Source organism: Dermacentor albipictus, chromosome 9 (assembly GCF_038994185.2).
Source record: "Dermacentor albipictus isolate Rhodes 1998 colony chromosome 9, USDA_Dalb.pri_finalv2, whole genome shotgun sequence".
NCBI classification, from domain to species: domain Eukaryota; kingdom Metazoa; phylum Arthropoda; class Arachnida; order Ixodida; family Ixodidae; genus Dermacentor; species Dermacentor albipictus.
The window spans coordinates 35,703,259-35,721,281 of NC_091829.1; the positions used below are offsets into that span (position 1 = coordinate 35,703,259).

Genomic DNA, 18,023 nt, shown 5'->3' on the forward strand with positions numbered 1-18,023 from the left:
GCGTCCGTTGCAGTAAATTATGTATGGGGGCACTCTGGTGCTCTGAGTGTGTCTTGCGGACGTGCAAAATTTAGCATATTTTCCTGGCAGAACTACAAACGCCACCGAGATAAAACTTAGCGAAAATGGATTAAACGCTATGGCAAATTTGCGTGCGAAGCTCAATGCCCGTGGATTAAAATACAACCTTTGTAAAAAAAAAAATCCTTTAGAAAGTGCTCAAAAGCGTTATGTTGCCAATATAAGTCAGTGTCCCGAGGGAACTCTACGTTACACAAAGCTTGCATTTGCCGAAAATAAGGGACATGGCACGGGTTATGTGGCGAAATTCAAATCCTTTGGGTTCATTACGGACTGTGCAATAAATTACGTATCCAAGCACTCCAGAACGTATACATGACTTGAGTTTCACGAGAGGAGCGAACCGTTCGCACGCAAATTCAAAAACGAATCAGCCGTACAACGCTCTTATTATAAAATCACAGCCGTGCGCCTTTACAACGAACGCATCTACAAAGAAATTACGTGTACAACGAAGGAATAATTTGTTACGCTTCTGCTGTGAGCTGTAAGGTGCGCGACTTTTACAACGAAGTTACCTGTACAAAGAACGATTTCGGAGACCCTGAGCTCTTTATAAAGGCGTTCAAGCGTCCGCGCATCTTAAGTTCTTAGTACAACTGCTGAAATGAAACAGCCTCGCTGCAAATTGGGTTGTGATTCTGCAAGGCCGCAAAAGTCTGCTGTCATTTTTTTTTAAATCGTACCTATCTGGAGTAGCACGCTAGGTGGGCCACCAAGCAAACCACCCCGATGCATTAAAAAGCCCCTCCCCCAGCTCTACCTCTCTCTAGTCGTTCAGGACTTCTTTTCGAAGTGGACTAGATGTTTTTTTCAACGCTAACAACAATTTTGAAACACTAATAGTATGGTGGTGCAAACGCATTTAATTCATTATTGTCGTTATTGGAAACCTTACTATATATTTAGCTTAAAATTGCAAACAGTATATCAGAAAGATTGACTATATTCGAACCCATGCAAAAAGAAAAGAAAAAGAAAAAGGTAGGCGCAGCGCGCTTTTACTTTGGGCGCGGATTCGTTGTGAGCAATCTGAAGGCCAGTATTTTATTTTTTGTATCTTTGTACCACTCAACTTTTCAACTAGCTTTATATAAAAGATCGGCAGCCTCACCATTAGTAAATATGTTTATTCAAACAACGACCTCACTGTTAACGCGAAAACTGCCAGAATGTTTGGAAGAAAGAACAGGAAACCAGCTCAACTACTCGTGTTCTACATGGTGTCAGGAAGAGAGTCAAACAGCGTCAAGGTGTCTCTGGAGGAAGCCGTCACTAAAAACGACCATTGTCCCTCAGCTGCATCCTGTTTATTGCCGAGTTTTGTGGGTTAAATATGTAGCGTCTACGAACACGAGTCTGCAGGGCTACTTGTGAATGGTGAATTGAGCCCGTGCAATGTTGTTACCCCTGGTAATCGACAAGGATTTCGATAATCGCCCATGCCTTTCATTCTGTGTTTCGACCACCTCTTGCGGCGCCACCTCAACGTCGAGCCATACGAAGGCTTGCGCTTATGTCTGCTCTAATGCGTGGGCATTAGGAGCGTCAAAAGTGGAAAAAAGTATGTGAAATGTGGAAAGCTGGTCACGTGGTATAGGTGTAGCTGACGGTGTTGTGTTCCGAACAACCGTCAGTTTCCTTTCCCGCCTCAAGGAGGCAGGACGTTTGTCCAGTGGTGTCCTGATACTTTGCAATGAACGTGGTTTCAATCACGGATAAGGACCTCAAAGAGGCAAGAGGTAATGTCTAACGCATTTCTCTCGCAGTCGCTAAATCGCCACTCTCTCGCTAACGCACTTCTCTCGCTAAATCGCCACTGATCTCTCTTTTGCTATCAGCATGATAGCATTTCCTTTCGGCAATGCCATCATGCTGATAACGCGCGTGCCGTTCGTTACTGGAAAGTACCGGGCTCGCAGCGTTAAAGAAAGGAAACGCATCAAGGCAGATGACGATTGTGTGGCAGAAGGGGCACTCCAAAGGGTATAAACTGTTCTTAGAGTGTGGACCCCTATTGGGTAACATTGTTTTTGGACGCCTCCGTTGTTTCTCGTTTGCCCACTTCCAGCAATCTTCCATTCGCCTCTTACTAAACTTTATTGCGGACATGCTTACTTTTCCCCCTGCTCGCGCTGAATCCAAGGGCTTCAAGGAGGCCAGAGGTGCCTAAATCGACCGCTGGGCAGATATCTTCACATTCTAACAAAACATAACATAACATAACAAAACATACTCCATCGTTCCCTCAATTTTACCGCAGCAAGCGCATGCTTCTTCCTTGTATCTCGCTTTATTAGTGCGTGTTCTAAGGCATCCCTATCTCGCATCCTGATTGCGGATGCGCGCGCGTGAGCGCCATCTGGTGGTGCTTCAATGTGGCTTCTTCCGCTTTCGTCCTCACGCTTCCGCTGCACCCTCCTCCTCTGCTTTTCTCCTCGCGCTCTCATCGCTCTCGCCGTCTTTCATCCGCCGCTGCGCTCCGCGTTCGCTCTTTCATCCTTCGCTGTGCTCGTCTTATCGGTTACGCCGAGGCACGCCGATCGACGCTTAACCCAGGAACAGACGCCTTTTAAGAGCTGCGGTCTAAAGGTTCCGTTACAGGCTCCCTAAATTTAGCTCGATCAGGCTCACAGAATGGCAGCTTCGGGAAAACTGCCCCGTTCTTCGGTCGCCTTAATGAAGACAAATTCGTGTACAGGCTGCCTCAAAGCGAAGCATTATTTCGAATGACTTGGAAATTATTGAGCGGAAATTAGTTGCTCCGTGCGTTCGCCCAGGGACTGGTGCCTCATCGCCACGGCTCCCCTATACTGTAGTATCAGTTGGAACAGAAACCACTTACACCGATAAGTCATCAGGAATCGCTTACATTGATAATCACTTACTACAATAAGTTTTGTCCCATACATTCGAACACAAATGAATATTCGACAATTTTCAATAGCAAATTTCTGAATCGAATACAAGTCGAATATCTAGGGCTATCCGAAGGACGCTTCATAACGTGTAAATACACAGACGCTTTGCTAACATTGTGAATACACAAGAATGTGAACAATGTTTTGTATTAATAGTGGTGAAAACGGCTCTCCATTACTAGAGAACCATTCGAAAAGTGTCATTCAAATCGCTTCTGGCACTATTCGATTCGTATTCGATTTAGACTCCAAAATTACCATGCGAAAGCTTTGCACTGTACGCGGCAGTGAGAGCACGCCAGGGCCTTCCTGTTTCAACACCACTTCAACAGGGACAAATTTGCTGCGGCTTCGCAGATCACGTGCAGTGCTGAGCTCGGACACTGTACGCGCTGCGGTGACTCAGGCTACACGGCGTTGCTCCGAGGAGCGCGAGGTCCCTGGTTCGATTCCCGTGGAGGTAGAATGCGAAAACGCTCGTAAGAGAAAGAACCACCCATTACATATCAATAAAGGTGGTGACCATTTCAATATGAACACCAAATGGAACGGGTCTTCTATTAGTAGCGTTCACTATACAAGTCATATCTGCACGTCACAAAAATCGGAGGCAAGGGTGTTAACAAACAGGCTTGACGAACGCGCCAGTCAGCCTGTCCAGTGTTTGCAAGCCGGACAGTGACCGCGCCTTGCTTGAAACCTGGACGCACGCCGCACAAACCAATTCTGAGCATCACCGCATTCCACACGGGATAACAAGCTCGTTTCTCTGCCAAACGCATGCACCTTCGTCTTATTAAGCCTTTGACAAGACAATTGTAATGCGACTTCGACATTTGCACCGCCTCGTGCTGTGATGCTATAGAACACCCTCCATATTTTTCCTGACGCACAGGGGTTGTGCTTGTATAAACATACCCCATAAACGCGAAGAAATTTGGCGCGCTTTCCGGATTCGTCACGTTGATGCACGTTCAAGGAATTGAGGCGTCATACCGTTATTACGGTGTTGGCGGCTATCTAGAGCACGAAAAGCGAGACAACAAAAGTTTTGTGTTAGTTATCTTTTAACACAGGTAGCGGTGGTAGAAGTTTACATCGTATGCCGTGCGTATATACGAGGGTAGACAGCGTCGCCAACAAGCACGTCACACCGTCACACCAACCGTGTAATAGCATAGAGTTTCATACTATGATTATTGTAGGAAACCCAGAGCTGCTTAGACAGGCAAGAACATGCAGCGTCGATGCTCTCGCGGCGACTACGCCGGCTGACATCCCAAACGAGCTCCAGCAAATCGGGCAATTTGCGAGAACGTGAACAGTTGACGCAACGCTTCCCAACAAAACGTAGGCTCGGATTGTGGCAGACAGATGCGGACTTTTTGCAGCGAATGCGATTGCATAGTAGAGCGAAAAGTACGACGACGGGTAACATAAAAGTCCGGTGATTACTACAAAACTAAATTATGAAAAGCCAGCGGATCTCGCGTTCGCTGTTGTCGGACCGTACATACACCAGCCAGATGCGCAACAGCAATAAGTTTAGCTCGGTCACATGCCGTTTTTGTTGCAATAGGCTGAAGGTAGAGAGAAAAAGATAATCTCACCTGCGGGGTCGGTGTAGTCGTCAGGACGGAAAATCCGCCAGCACACAGTCATTCACCGAGACAGTTCTCGCGTCCAAAATGGCTACGTCCACCGCCACCATCGCGGTTCGCCGGCACTCGCAAAATGATGAAGTTACCACTTGGCAGCACTTCCGTGTTTCCAAACCGCGTTCGCACGTCGTCGGGAAGAGCAGCACCACACAACACGCTACTACCAAGATTTTTCTTTGCCGCGACGCTGCTAACAAACCCGAACGCACTTTCGAGCATCCCACAAACAGCTGAAGTCCTGGTTTCGGAATCGCGACGCACGTACGTCCTCTGTCGTCTGTTCGGTAAAGTTGGTGAGCTCGAAAACTGCATTAGTCCTCACAAACAGACCTCCTGTTCATAACTGAATAAAGAGGTGCAGTTACAACACAGCTGATACGCGCACAGCAACGATCGAGGTGAGGCAGCAGCCGCTCCACAGTTGTCTCGCGCGCTGTGTACGGAATTTCTGTGTCTGGTGCCCTTAGATTTGTCCCTAGGGGACTCCTGTGCGGTAGATCCAAACGGGTCTTTTGGGGTCGACTGCGCCTTACCGAACGTGTCGCCTCGATTCAGTGACGCATATCGCTGCACAAGTACTACGTTTGTTCGCTTACATTAGGGCAACCTGTACCGCCTCGTTCTGTTATTCGTCGGCGCAGTGTCCGTGCATCGAAAAGCGCCTGGGGACATGTCTAGGGCCATAGAATTTTTCAGGGCGACCCATGGAATGGAGCAACGTAGAATTAGGAATTCTCGGCGGGCTTTTTAGGGACGGTCTGTCCCCGTCAGTTCGAGGATTTAAAATCATCCCATGATGACAACCGCCATCAATTTTCGGTGCATTTCCCCACTACTTCTCCGTAACGATATAACGAGGGACGCGTGGCTTTCCTGATGGGAAACCGCAGTATACTGGTACACAGACTGCTCGCAAGAAGGATTTGATAAAGCTACCCACAGCCATAACTTATTAAAACGCTTCGAGCGAGACAGCGTATAAGTTTAACAAAGAAGGACTAAACTTTTATACAAGTCATTCCTCCAAATAAACACTAAGGAGGGCAATATGTTAGGCTGTGTATATAAATTACATTATGAAATACTATAGAAACGTCTGTACAAAGTAGTATCCATACGGAAGCTAAAGTGTCAAATACTTGCATAAATTATGGCACCTTTAGGTAGTCGTCCTTTCTTCTCTTGTGACATGAATTTACTACCCCGACCAGACATCATATGACCAGATGAGACGCAAGACAAAAATAAGAGGGAAGATCTTGTTAACTTGAGAAGATTGTTAACTGCAGCGTGGCCAAATCGGAACACGCTAGCTAGTACACTCGAGAACATTCGTATTCCAGTCCGAACATGGCTTCAGGCGGATATAGGCCTGCGGGAATCGCCCTATTGGGTTCGAATTCTGGATCGCGATTGGCTTCCTCGACTCGCGTAAAAGAGCGAAGACATTCTATTCCGATCGGGCTCGATTGCGATCGAAAACGCCTGTGTGACAGCCGTATAATAAAGAAACCTAAAGTAATCGTACATTGGCAAGTTTCTCATTCAGTACTGCGTCGTCATTCAAAGCGCAGTGCGAGACGGACACGCCTATATGCGCAGAACGATGCAGAATAGGAGTCAAGCCGGTGTAGCTTATGTCAGCACCATACATCCAGCGTAAGATATGCCGCGAAGTCGAAGACCTGCATCCCTTTTCTGCCATTCGCAATATGGGATCGATGTATACGATCGAATCACTGAACCCTACAACGACCTAGCGGTCACTCCAGTGGCAGACGAGCGTCGCTTCCCAGATTACGGTGAACTGCGAGCAATTGCGCAGAACACAACAAACAGTAAGTTGGGGGCTGAATCTTCTGCCATTGGTCGGAAGCATTACACACGGCTAAAAGCTTTGAAGAAGACCAGATACACACTGCACTGCCACTGCCGAAACGAGTCATGTTTAAGGAGGCGTGTATGCAGCCGGGTGCCAGGCTGCGTGTCCCTCTGGACACGCTGTGCCACCTAGCGGCGCCGCCGCGAAGTCCCCGCGTGACAGTATATATTTTACAACTGTGACGCGGGGACTTCGCGGCGGTGCCGCTAGGTATGTGTGTGTGTGTGTGTGTGTATATATATATATATATACAGACAAGACTGTCTGAATGTATATGATGCGGGTTCACTTTTAAATGTTTTTCTTTCATTTCTTTTTTCGTCACTGTTATCCAACTTGGCGTCGGAGGTTCACTGAAGATCGGCACATAGTGTCACATACACAGTGATGCAAGTTGGTCCTACAATTGGTTTCGAATGTGGTTTCCGCAGCACAACAGCCCAACGCTTTACTCGTTGACCGTGGTCAAGTGGGCGACTCAAATTGGTGGGAAAGAGGTCACGGGCAGACAGACAGAACCAAAAACTGGCTTATGTTCCCATAGAGTGCCGATTGCATAAAAAAAAATATTACAAATCTGTGGCAATTTAGCGGTAAATGCAAGCATTTATTGCATTTACATCCAGCGTATTACCTGCCGATTAGATGTGCAGGACTGTATAAGGTTGATTGAATAGAGGATTTTGGTTAATGAAGTGACATTAAAGGTCTTACAATGCTTGAAGAGTCTGTAAATGTAACTGCTTCTGTTTTGTTTCTTCAACCCTTTCAGGTGCTGCGTACACAAGTGCATACACCAAGATAGTGCATCAGCATCGAGAGCACTGATGAAAGTAATGTTTACCATGTGTCGCATACAGCTTGGAAACACTTACGATTGGAATTGTGCTGCCATAACATGTGCAGAAATGAAGGTCAAAAGCGTGGCAGTTTGGGCGAGTTGGTATGTCACGACTGTTTTAGGCTTTTAGCGCAGCTCGGAAGAGCAAAAAAGGAAGGAGGTAGGGGTAATCAAAGGGAACGGAAAACAGAGTGAGCGCTATTAGCGCTCACTCTGTTTTCCGTTGTTCATACTTGTTCATACTTGTTTGTACTTGTTCATACAAAAGTTTAACTTTGTTTAACTTTGCAGTACAGCCCAATTTCATACTTTTCTTTAGTGTCCTTTCAATATATTGCATAGCCAACATTGCTGAATAGGGCCTCTGCAGCAAATATACTTACTTGTTTCCAGGTTCAAGATACCAAATTCCACAAAGGATGGACCGACTGAGTCTCCTACCCTTTAAAAACACTCAACAGCTCGACTGCACGTGCATGAAAAATCATGTTAAGCGTACAACTTTAGCAATTCTGCAGCTATTGCATTTGATGTACGAGGAGAGTGTAAAGGCAAGCTCCTAACCAGTAGTGGTGGATTGCCAGAAGTCATAGTACTGGTGAACTTCTAATATGTGGGAAAACTTATGTATACATTTAACTGTGACATTTTTCCGCTGCTTGCCTGAGTGAGACTGCACAGAAATTGTTGAGAAATGCATCCTTCTAAGCATTGACTGTATAACTGCTGTCTGAACATGCATTGCATATGTGGCATTAGGCAACCTTTTGGTCTGGTCTCCTATGCTAGTGACCATCTCATTTCCACAAAACTTTTCAAGTCCGTTGCAGAAACAATGTTAAACTCCTCCTCTCTTTAAAGACCTTGGAATGGGCAGAATAAAAGGGGTAGCATAGAATTGTTGCTAAATTATTGAAAGCGATATGATTTTAAGACTCGAGTCAGATTGCACGAGTACTCCTTCCGAGTTCGTGAGCAATGAAGGGAAATTTCTTGGCAGGCAACGCACACATGCGTGTCAAATGTTGTTGCAGAGATGTATATGGACAGGAGGTTATGAAAAGTTAAATGCTTTGTTATATCGAGAATTTCACTATATTGAAGTCCGTCATATCAAGGTTTATAACGGCATATGCAGGGTCTTACAGTACTCCTCTAGTATATTTTCACAAACCAAGCACTTCCAAGATGGAGACTGTCCGATGAGTGAAATCCTCTTTGCGAACATTTTTTAAAAACTTGACGAAACATAATCTATACAGCCTACACTCATTACAACAAACCTGCACACAACTTTTGCATATAACGAACCATACTGCTCAACCTATATTATTAATGCAACTAAGTTCGCTTTTAATGGACCATGCTGCAACAGACTATCGGCTACAGCGGACTTAATTAGTGGCATTTTCTGTCAAAAGCAGGTGTATAAAATGGACTTTTGCCATGTCGACACAGGCTGACAACTGACAAGTGTCAGCCGACGATCGCAGCTCAATATTGTGCATGCAAGGGAGGAAGGTGGGGCAGTAGCGTGCAGTCTTTCGCGCGTGAGGCATGGGGTGAGGTGGGGAGTTCTACGTTGGCGGCTGCTGCTTGCAGTGCGGCAGCGCACCATATCTTGAGAACAATCTGCAATGTGGAGAAAGTGCTCGCCCATGCGAGCGCCGTATCTTGAAAGCGATCCGTGATGACGACAAAGTGCGCCTGCATGGGCGCCGCATCTTGAAAGAGATCTGTGACGTGGACAAAGTGTGCCCAGTGCCGGCATGTTCGTATGCTCTGTGCTTTCGACGTTTAGTTCGTGTTGAAGTGAGAGACAGCACGAAGGTCAATTCGGTCACTGCTGCTAATGCGCTTCCTCACTCCAAATTTTGACAGCAACAACACAGTCATCGAGCGAGATGTGTTCATCTTTACCTGTGTGCACGTGACACCGTGCTTGTTAATTCAGTTAGTAAGCGAATGTTTAGTACTTTATAGGGCCTATAAAACTATTCTTACTTCGCATTTGCATAGATGTCTACTAATTTGCTATCGTAATCGATGCTTCGCCTCTCGGGTGGAACAGAGACTTTTACTTTAGGCGTTTGTCACTCAATCTTTGCAATAACATTGTTGCACATGGCGACCAAAGTTTCAGAAGTGAGGCGTATCGGAAAAAAAACTGGCAAATTTTTTGTCAGTTTTTTTTCAAGGTATGTTGCAACAAGAATTGACTGTGTTGCTGTTTCAACGGGTAAATCGCAGCTGGAATTTCGTGCTCCGTCATGTGTGTCCTTTCTCTTTTCCCATAGTGCTCAAAAACCTACACGCATGAACACACAACATGATGGAAGCAGACACAGGTGTTGACTTATGACACATCCCAAGCGAGACCATGACAGCTATTGCTGTAAACAAAAAAAAAAAGCCCTTTATTGTCAAACAATGACACCCTTGGCACACGAGTGGTGCTGTGTGATCGCTGATGAAGTGACAAGAGTCCCTAGTATGTACAGATGGATTGGCGTGATGCAGCACACCCGTGATGACAGAAAATCACTTCTTTGGCACCCCTGCGACTAGTGGTGGTCGCATGGGACCGGGCCCTGGCCCCATGGGTCCCATCATTGGCCCCATCGGTCCCATTGGTGGCCTCATGCCTGAAAAAGAAGAACATACTTTGGAGACGGCGCTAGTATAACTTCAAACTGGGAAGAAATGACGATGCACCGAGTGTGCAAGGTATTTGGGAACTCAGCTCTGAATTAACACCCTCCACCACCTGTACAGCTGCTTACTTTGTCTTCACAAACCCCAGTACATCTCTTAAAGGCCCCCTCACCAGGCCCCATAGCAAATTTTAGTTGTATGCTGGAAGTTGTTGCATGTCCTCTAGGGAGCATTCTGCCACAAAAAATTTTCAAATTGGCTCATTAATAGCAGAGATACAAATATTTCAGTGTCGTGAACCCATGATTTCAGGAGGTGAGCTTCGCTGAAAACATAAGACGCTTGCCCCGTCTAGCCTCTGCAAGCGAAATTCCTTCCCTGTGTTCTCCCATACGAGACCTCGGGGCGTTCTTGCAGCGCGGCGCAGTTCCGCTGACAGCGTCGCGTGCGAGCAGTTGCGATTGTCTCGTTTCGCGCAGCGCACGATTTTGCGCGCTGTGTACGAGGACACCTGACTGGCGGTGTAAGTCAGTGCTACACGAATACTGAGGCAGACATAAGCGGATCACAGAGCACGATCCTGCACTGGAAAACGGTAGAAAATGACAGTTTCGGAGTCTGCGCACGATTTTGCGTGCTGTGCACGAGGACACCTAACTGGTTGTGTAAGTCAGTGCTACGCTAATAATGAGGCAGACATAAGCAGACCACAGAGCATGATCCTGCGTTGGAAAACGGTAGAAAATGACAGTTTCGGAGTCTGCGCACGCTACTGCATGACGGTGGGGACAAGAAGACGAAACGGAAGTACATCTCTCTTGCTACGGTTTGAAGTAAAAAAAAAAATAATAAAAAAATGCAGACATTCGGTTTGTGTGTTTATTTCTCTAAGCTTTAGTTCGTCTATTCTAGTAACATATTACACAAATAACAGATGTTGGCTTGAATAATTCTCGAAGTCACGTGACACCACGAGTGACGTCGCAGTGGGAACATGCGTACGTAGGCGTACTAGCACGTGTACATTACCCTCCAGTTTGGAGCGCAGCAGCCGCGAGGAGAAGGGAAAACGGCATTTGGTTTGAAATTTCAGATCTTTCTGCGACATGTAGCGATGTAATACTTTGCAGCCACAGTCGTTGCCAAATCCTTCTATTTCCGGGATGAGACAACTATTTTACAGCCAATTAGCACTCGTGGGTGACCAAAAGAAATAAGTGCTCTAAATGGTCAGATGCCATTTCGGCGAATGGGGTTCTCCAGGAGGTGGAGGCCATAACGAGTGAGAACCCTGAAAAGGCAAAGTCAACAGACAAGCCTTCTGGGGACAATGTTGCTAGGCAGCACTCCTATGTAATGGATTTGTTTGCTCCCACAGGGCCTGTGTGACCCATAGTGGCTGTCTGTAAGTGTCTGGGTCCAAGCTACTCTCAAAATGGCATCCTAGTTCCCAATATAAACCTGCTGCGCAGCTATGCATGGGGTGCCTTGCTGAAAAGGAGACTTAACAAAAAGCCACACATTGCTAAATATTTGCTAAGAGCGAAAAGCCAGAGATCAACAAGCACCATCTAATCCGAGCATGCAGCCATAACTCGAATTCAATCAGTAATTAAAGCTAAAGATGGTTTTATTCAACAATCTTCGAAACAGCAATAAATTTGCTTTATGATGGCCAGTTTAGTGGGAAAGTTCTCAATCGGAGGACAGCATTCAAAAACAGGGCAAAGCAAGGAACGGAAGCACACTGCTATGACTAACAAATGGCATTCAGCACTCATGCAGAAAAGCAATAAGCAGCACACTTGTGCAGACAACCGAGGCACAATAACTGCATTGCCCAGCTTTCTGCCTTTGTGAAATTATTAATGAAGTTGGGATTGAAGTTGGCGCATGGGCTTCTGATATACACAGAGACATGCTCCTCACCTGGCATCATCATGTTGGGGGGCATCGGTCCAGGAGGTCCCATCATGGGCATGGGGCCTGGCATAGGTCCTGGCATGGGGCCTGGCATGGGTCCCATGTGGGGTGGCCCGACTAGCGGCATCCGCTGTGGAGGACCCGCTGCAAAAGAACATGATAAACCCAAGATTAGCGAGTGCCACGGAAAAGCTGCTAAAATCAGCACGAGAAGACTTATAAAGGGACAAGTTGCTTGCATTGGTTCGCAGGCATTGTATACGAAAGGTTATGCTAAAACACTGATAAATTCAAACAGAGTCGGCATGCGTTCAATGTGTACAGCACACAAAGCTGACCACAAAACATGATAGTGCAGTACAGTGCCTGCAGATAACTGATGCTGGAATACTCCTGTGATAGCGTAGTGCTCACAGTTTTTTCATGAAGATAGGCATTATACAAGTATACTAATAGTCGCAAAGGTTTGTCCACAATAAGTTGGTGGCCTGTAATTTGGACGCGCTCAATATAATGACTTAAAATTTCGGACACCTTGCAGCATGCCACTTATTAATTAGGCTTGTGAGCAGAAAAACCAATGTTACTGCTTTGATATATCACCAGTGTCTCCTTATACTGAAAGTAGCGTAGACTAGTCTACATTCAATAGTCAATAAACTTAACATGCCCAAGCAACGAGACAAGCCAAGCCAAGTTTAGTCCTTAATTTGTAAAGGCTTGATTTGTGGTTTGTCGTGTTTTCGTCTATCTGTAGCTACAGCATAAAAATAGTGGAAACAAACGGACCAGGTACACATGCAAGCATATGTGCATGCAGAAACATGTTAACCCTTTGAAGGTTTTTGCCGTACATGTACGGCGGCGGTGTTCAGTCCCGAAGGGCTTTGCCGTACGGGTACGGTTTCGACCCTCCGTTTGAAATTTCGCGCCATAATGACGATGCGTGCTCACTGGGAAGTGCTGCCACCTCTTAAGACTTATAAGAAGCATTTGAAATGTGTGCTACCTTCTTGGAGAGATAACCGGAACTGGTTTCTAGCTTTAGCACGTCGTCCAGACTGCGGCAACACACCTATTGCGGTTTCGGTTCCTCCGCGTGATTGCAACGGAGCCGCGCAAAACGTGATTTTTCTCTTTGTCGTCACGCTATCGCAGGGGCGGCGGAAGTTGATTTCTATCTTGATTGGCGCTCCTTTTAGTTTGTTTATCACTGCTGCTCACGAGGTATTCTCGCTCTCTGCAGCGATTCGCTTATGCGAGAGGGTGCCTCAGACCTCTGCCCAAGGCAGCCGCACGCAAGCAGAGAAGATGTCATGTGTGCGCCAACACAACTCGCCGCTCCAAGAGAAGAACATACTCGCATTTTAGGTGCACAGATTGCAATAAGGCGCTGTGCGGAGACCCGTGTTTTAAGGAGTACCACACTCTGAAATACTATTGAACATTTTGCAGTTCTGAGTGACGCTGACACCAAAATACTGTTATTATTATTTTTTTTTTACAATTTATTCCCGACTTTATACATCTTGTACATTCAAGATCCGCAATAAAGTAATTTGACCACCTGGGAAAGCTTCTTTCAAAATAATTCGACCCTCAAAGAAGTTAATGGGCTTTTCTTTTTATTCCACTCTTGTTATAAGGTCACTTCAATAAATAACAATGTAGTTATCTGGTAAATCCGTTATTTCGGACTTCTAGACAGTTCTCAGAGTGCAAACTACCAGTTTGCAACTTCCAGTGTCAGCAAGAAAATGTTTGTCCTCGAAAGCTTGAACTTGTTGAGCAACTGTGCCATGGTGGTTCTTAACCCTTTGAGGGCCCATGACGTAAATATATGGCGCCGCTTGCGCATTGGCACGCGTGTGGGCGGCCGTTTGGGTTTTGTTTCGCAGGTGGTTTCGGCTTTTTTCACTTGCAAAACTGATGGCCATCTCATTACTAATCGCTCAAAGAGCGACCGCTTGTTTCTCGCTCATTTAGTGCTCACAGGGCTGCGCATAGAAAGGATGCCGCCGTGCATGCGTTTCCGTTTCTTTTATTTTTTTTGAGACTTGCGAAAACTAAATGCCCTAGCTGGTTGGCGATAAGATGAAGAATAGCAAAAGTTTGTCACACCTGTAGCTTTTTTGACGGGCACACAACCAAACAGTCTTCTTGAGTGCGCACACCTACGCGGTTCGATTACGCTATGGACGTACATATTAGTGTAAGAGCAGGAACATTTAAGACTTGCGAAATATTTTCATATACGGATTTTTAAAGCCTTGAACTATGTGCATAAAAATGCATAAAATTCTTAATTCTGATAACTTTATTTACTTTTTTATTGTTATTCATGAATGAAGAGTGCATATATACCAACGCAAAATATTTTTTTTCTCACTTTACGGTCACACAAGAAAAATTAGGGTAATTTTTTGTCGAGATAGGTCCCCAAGAAGAATCGGAATCTGCAATAAAAAAAATCGACCCTGGGCGGTCGCATATGGCGAAAAAAGTCGACCCTCAAAGGGTTAATAAAATAAACTATTCCGCACTAAGGCCGCTGTGATTGAGCAGCAGCAGAAGACAATTGACAAGAACTTTACTGGAGTGTCCCGAGGAACTTGATTGTGCGCCAAGTAACACAGCTGGCGTAGCGCATGATAGTTGGGGTTCAAGACGTGCATGCACAAAAGCGAAACTGGAAGGTGTTAATCCCATCCGCTTGGTGCGCTACAGACAGTTGGCCGTTGGGATCTATGGGAGTGTCCGCTCTTGTTGAATGTCTTTCTCTATGAGTGAATCCTGTAACACACACACGCACTAGAAGCAGGTGACTTACGTTGTAGCGCTGCTGGTGGAGGAATCATGGCACCAGTCAGAGGCTTGGCCTGGTACTGGGAGGACTGGATCTTTCCTGCCTTGAATGCCGCCGCTGCAATATGGAAAAAGTTGGTGAGCACAAAACACTGGTACAGCTGGTCAACCTGTGATGCCTGTGCTAGCATGAAGAATGGGATATGCAAGACACATATAGGTGTTTTTCTTTGTTTGTTTGCACTGTCAATGTCAACCTTCTTAATCAGAAGTGTTACCAAACACAACTTTCCCATTAACAAAATGCTGGTGCTGAATGGCTCCAGTCAGTTGAGGAGCACACGACTAGCGATGCATCCTCAATTTCTGGGTTGATTTCCGTCGTCAATCTCAGATTCGAGGTCAGATGAAATGACAGAATCCTCCGACTCACTGCTGCCTGAGCCCTCGATGAAATCGGCCACAGATGCAGCGAAATCGCAAGATATTCAACTCTGACGAGTGTGCGCATGTCTTCGGAGCCCATTCAAACATTGCCGCCAAGCCGGAAAAAAGTGAACTTCATAAAAAAACAAAAGTTTAGTCCTAATGTGTCAGATGGCACAGTGTGCGAGCGGTGCGGTATGTCTCAAAAATGGTGTTGCAAACCACTGTTAGCGAGCTAACGATGTCCAAAGGGCATGGTAAGGAAATAAGTAGAGACACACTAAAGAGGAATGCTAAATCAGTTTAGACTGATAGTCGTTCAAAACTCTAGTTCCATTAATTTTGCAGTACAGGGCTGACTGTTAGAGGAGGAAATGAAGAATAAGCTAAAGTTCCTTTTTTTTATTATTATTTCCTGCCGAAACCCCAGCGCCAGCAAATCAGTGTAACAGCATGAATTTCGAAGCGTTTTCTGGCATTTAAGCCACTTTGGCGAAGTAGAAATTTTCGAAACTTGTAGAGTTCAGTGTTGGGCTCCTTTAGAATGCAATGTAGTCCATCTATACTGAGACAAAAATTAACTAGGCCCAGCCAGATGCCTTTACCAAGCACAATGTCATGGTGAGGTGGTGACAGGAGAACTTTCACTGTGGCACTTCCACTTGTCTTTCGTTTCCACACTTTTTCTGGCTTACCATACCTCCACTCACGGTAAGTGTGGCTTCACTGCTATTGCAGAAACGTATCTACTAACACAATTGAATTTATTTTTATTTTGAGCGTGTCTTTAAATGCATACCTGCCAACCTGTGAACTTAAAAAATTGCACAAGTCCCATGGACACGACAGCAGAAGGGGAGAGGAATAGGATGCATCTTTCTTTTCAAGTTTGTCCCAAACATGCCCCACCTTCTGTGAGATATAGGCACACTATCAATGATGATTTTCCTGTAGATGCAGCATACATGAGGTGAAACTGCCAAGCGGCACATTGTTTTTCAGACCGCGAGTTCTTGCTGTTGGCTATTTTGCCTGTTTCAGGAACTGGTCTGAATAAACTTCCTCGACGCTGGTACCCGTCTGGCGTTCTTTTACTATCAGCAGATTCCCTAAGGCGCAGTCGGAGACAGGCAAGCAAAGCTTTTTCGCTAACATAACTAACTCATTTCTCGTAAAGCTTGAAGTGCACATAATCGTGAAAGAAGCCTATATTCGTTAACTTTACGGGAAATTTGGGAGGGTTGGCGGGTATGTCAACAGACTAGAATGCAAACCATATGTTCGCTATCACCTGTACTGAGGTAACGAAACCGAATAGCACCAGCAAGTCAACCTCAAAGCTTTACATAGCAGAGCTTCTATGTAATCTAGCATGTGTAGACACTCACTTGTGGCATCAATGAGGTTCTGTGCCTGTTCCTCCATCCATTTCTGGTAGTAGAACTTGACGTTCTCCTTGTGCTTGCGACCATTGCAGTGGGTCTTGCGCACCGACGGCTAAGCGATCGTGAGCATGAACAACAAAGGTCAGTACATCTTCCCAGAGTTCAGCACATGTCTGGCCACTGCAATACTTGGTAAAACCAGTTAGTAACTGCAGCAACACTTCCTTGACGGCCAAATCAAGCTCTGCTCGTATGTCATTTTCATGAGTAACAGTTGTAACAAACAACTTCTACAATTTCAGACGCGAGATAAGGCAACAAAGGAAAAAAAGCAACGTTAACTCCCGGATTAACAGAACATAATCCGATTCCGATTGGTTTGTTTACGAGCTTTACATCGCCGCCCCGGTACAAGCAAGTGGGCGGCCAGATTTATTCTCTTTTGAAACAATATGGCCGTGACGCCATACACGTCGAAACAATCAGCCCGTTCATCAGTGAACGTTTTTAACGTCTAGCCCAATGTAGGCTTCAAGAAATCTAAAAGCCACGCGATCGAAGGCTTTGGGAGAGAGCAGGACGACCACTTACCGAGTCGTGCGTGAGGTAGGTGTCACAGTAGTCGCAGTAGTACCTACAGCATGTGAAAATGGGAGACAAGAACATAGAACAAACGCAGCGAACTTGCCTCTGCACAAATAAGCAATCGCAGATGAAGAGAGTAAACGTATCACCGTAATTTACCAAACATATCTATAAGAGGCATAGATCCTTCACCGCACTCAGCCTTTTATCGATTATCTGTACCGGAATGGTCCTGAAGGCAGACAATTAGGACAGAAGAGCATGCGCTACGAAATTTTTTTGGCTCTCCGTTACCTACTTTAGGCTTAAGCCCTTACACACCGCTAGCTTCGCCCCGGGATAGAGGAAAAGGAAACTTAAGTAAAGTGCTTTACGCAGCAGTTGCAGGAAAGGTGTAGGGACTTTCGTAATAAATCAATCTCTTACGGTCTGGAAAAGCAGAGAAACGAAACAAAAATATGGTTAGCACCCTTGGATAGGGAAAACTTGGTCAATGCTTACTTCGGCATCTCGACCAGGCGGCCTCCTCTTCGGACTCGCGATTACACTGAAATGCCAAGACAGCAATTCACTGCCGTCTCACATAACAGAGAACGGCGAAGGCTTTCAGAGTTTCGCCTCGGGCAATAAATTTCGCAGCCCTAGTTCACACCGACGCCTCCACCTTCACAACTGCAATCGCGCCTCAATCAAGTCAATTGATCAAGCAAACGCACATCGTAAGCCGGTTTCCGTTTCCTGTGAGCGCTGCGTATTTCAAAAGCTTTGTTCCTCGTGGCTTTGGCACGCCTTGGCTATGCTTGGCAGTACCCTGCTGCCTTTACGCTTTGGCCAACAAATAACAATTCAAAATTTTGC

The 18,023-nt window shown here is 45.8% G+C and overlaps 1 protein-coding gene across 2 annotated transcripts; it reads right to left on the reverse strand.

Moving 5' to 3' along the window:
- Nucleotides 1-9,780: 9,780 nt before the first annotated feature.
- LOC135906494 (U1 small nuclear ribonucleoprotein C-like) lies at nt 9,781-17,895 on the reverse strand. Of its 2 annotated transcripts, none has more exons than XM_065437901.2 (6): nt 17,667-17,895; nt 17,172-17,217; nt 16,584-16,692; nt 14,795-14,887; nt 11,971-12,108; nt 9,781-10,031 (listed from the first exon to the last, which is right to left on the reverse strand). In XM_065437901.2, exons 1-6 carry the CDS (start codon nt 17,672-17,674, stop codon nt 9,928-9,930), a joined length of 498 nt encoding a protein of 165 aa, XP_065293973.1. In that variant the 5' UTR covers nt 17,675-17,895; the 3' UTR covers nt 9,781-9,927. The 2 variants fall into 2 exon arrangements, with proteins under 2 accessions (XP_065293973.1, XP_065293974.1); XM_065437902.2 differs by having other exon boundaries at nt 17,172-17,214; nt 17,667-17,892.
- Nucleotides 17,896-18,023: the final 128 nt, after the last annotated feature.

Bases quoted from the DNA above. Each gene is read 5' to 3' on its own strand.
- LOC135906494 (XM_065437901.2), bottom strand. The intron at 16,693-17,171 runs GTAAGTGGTCGT...ACGATCGCTTAG, and splicing joins CCTACCTCACGCACGACTCG to CCGTCGGTGCGCAAGACCCA. The intron at 14,888-16,583 runs GTGAGTGTCTAC...TCCATATTGCAG, and splicing joins GAACCTCATTGATGCCACAA to CGGCGGCATTCAAGGCAGGA.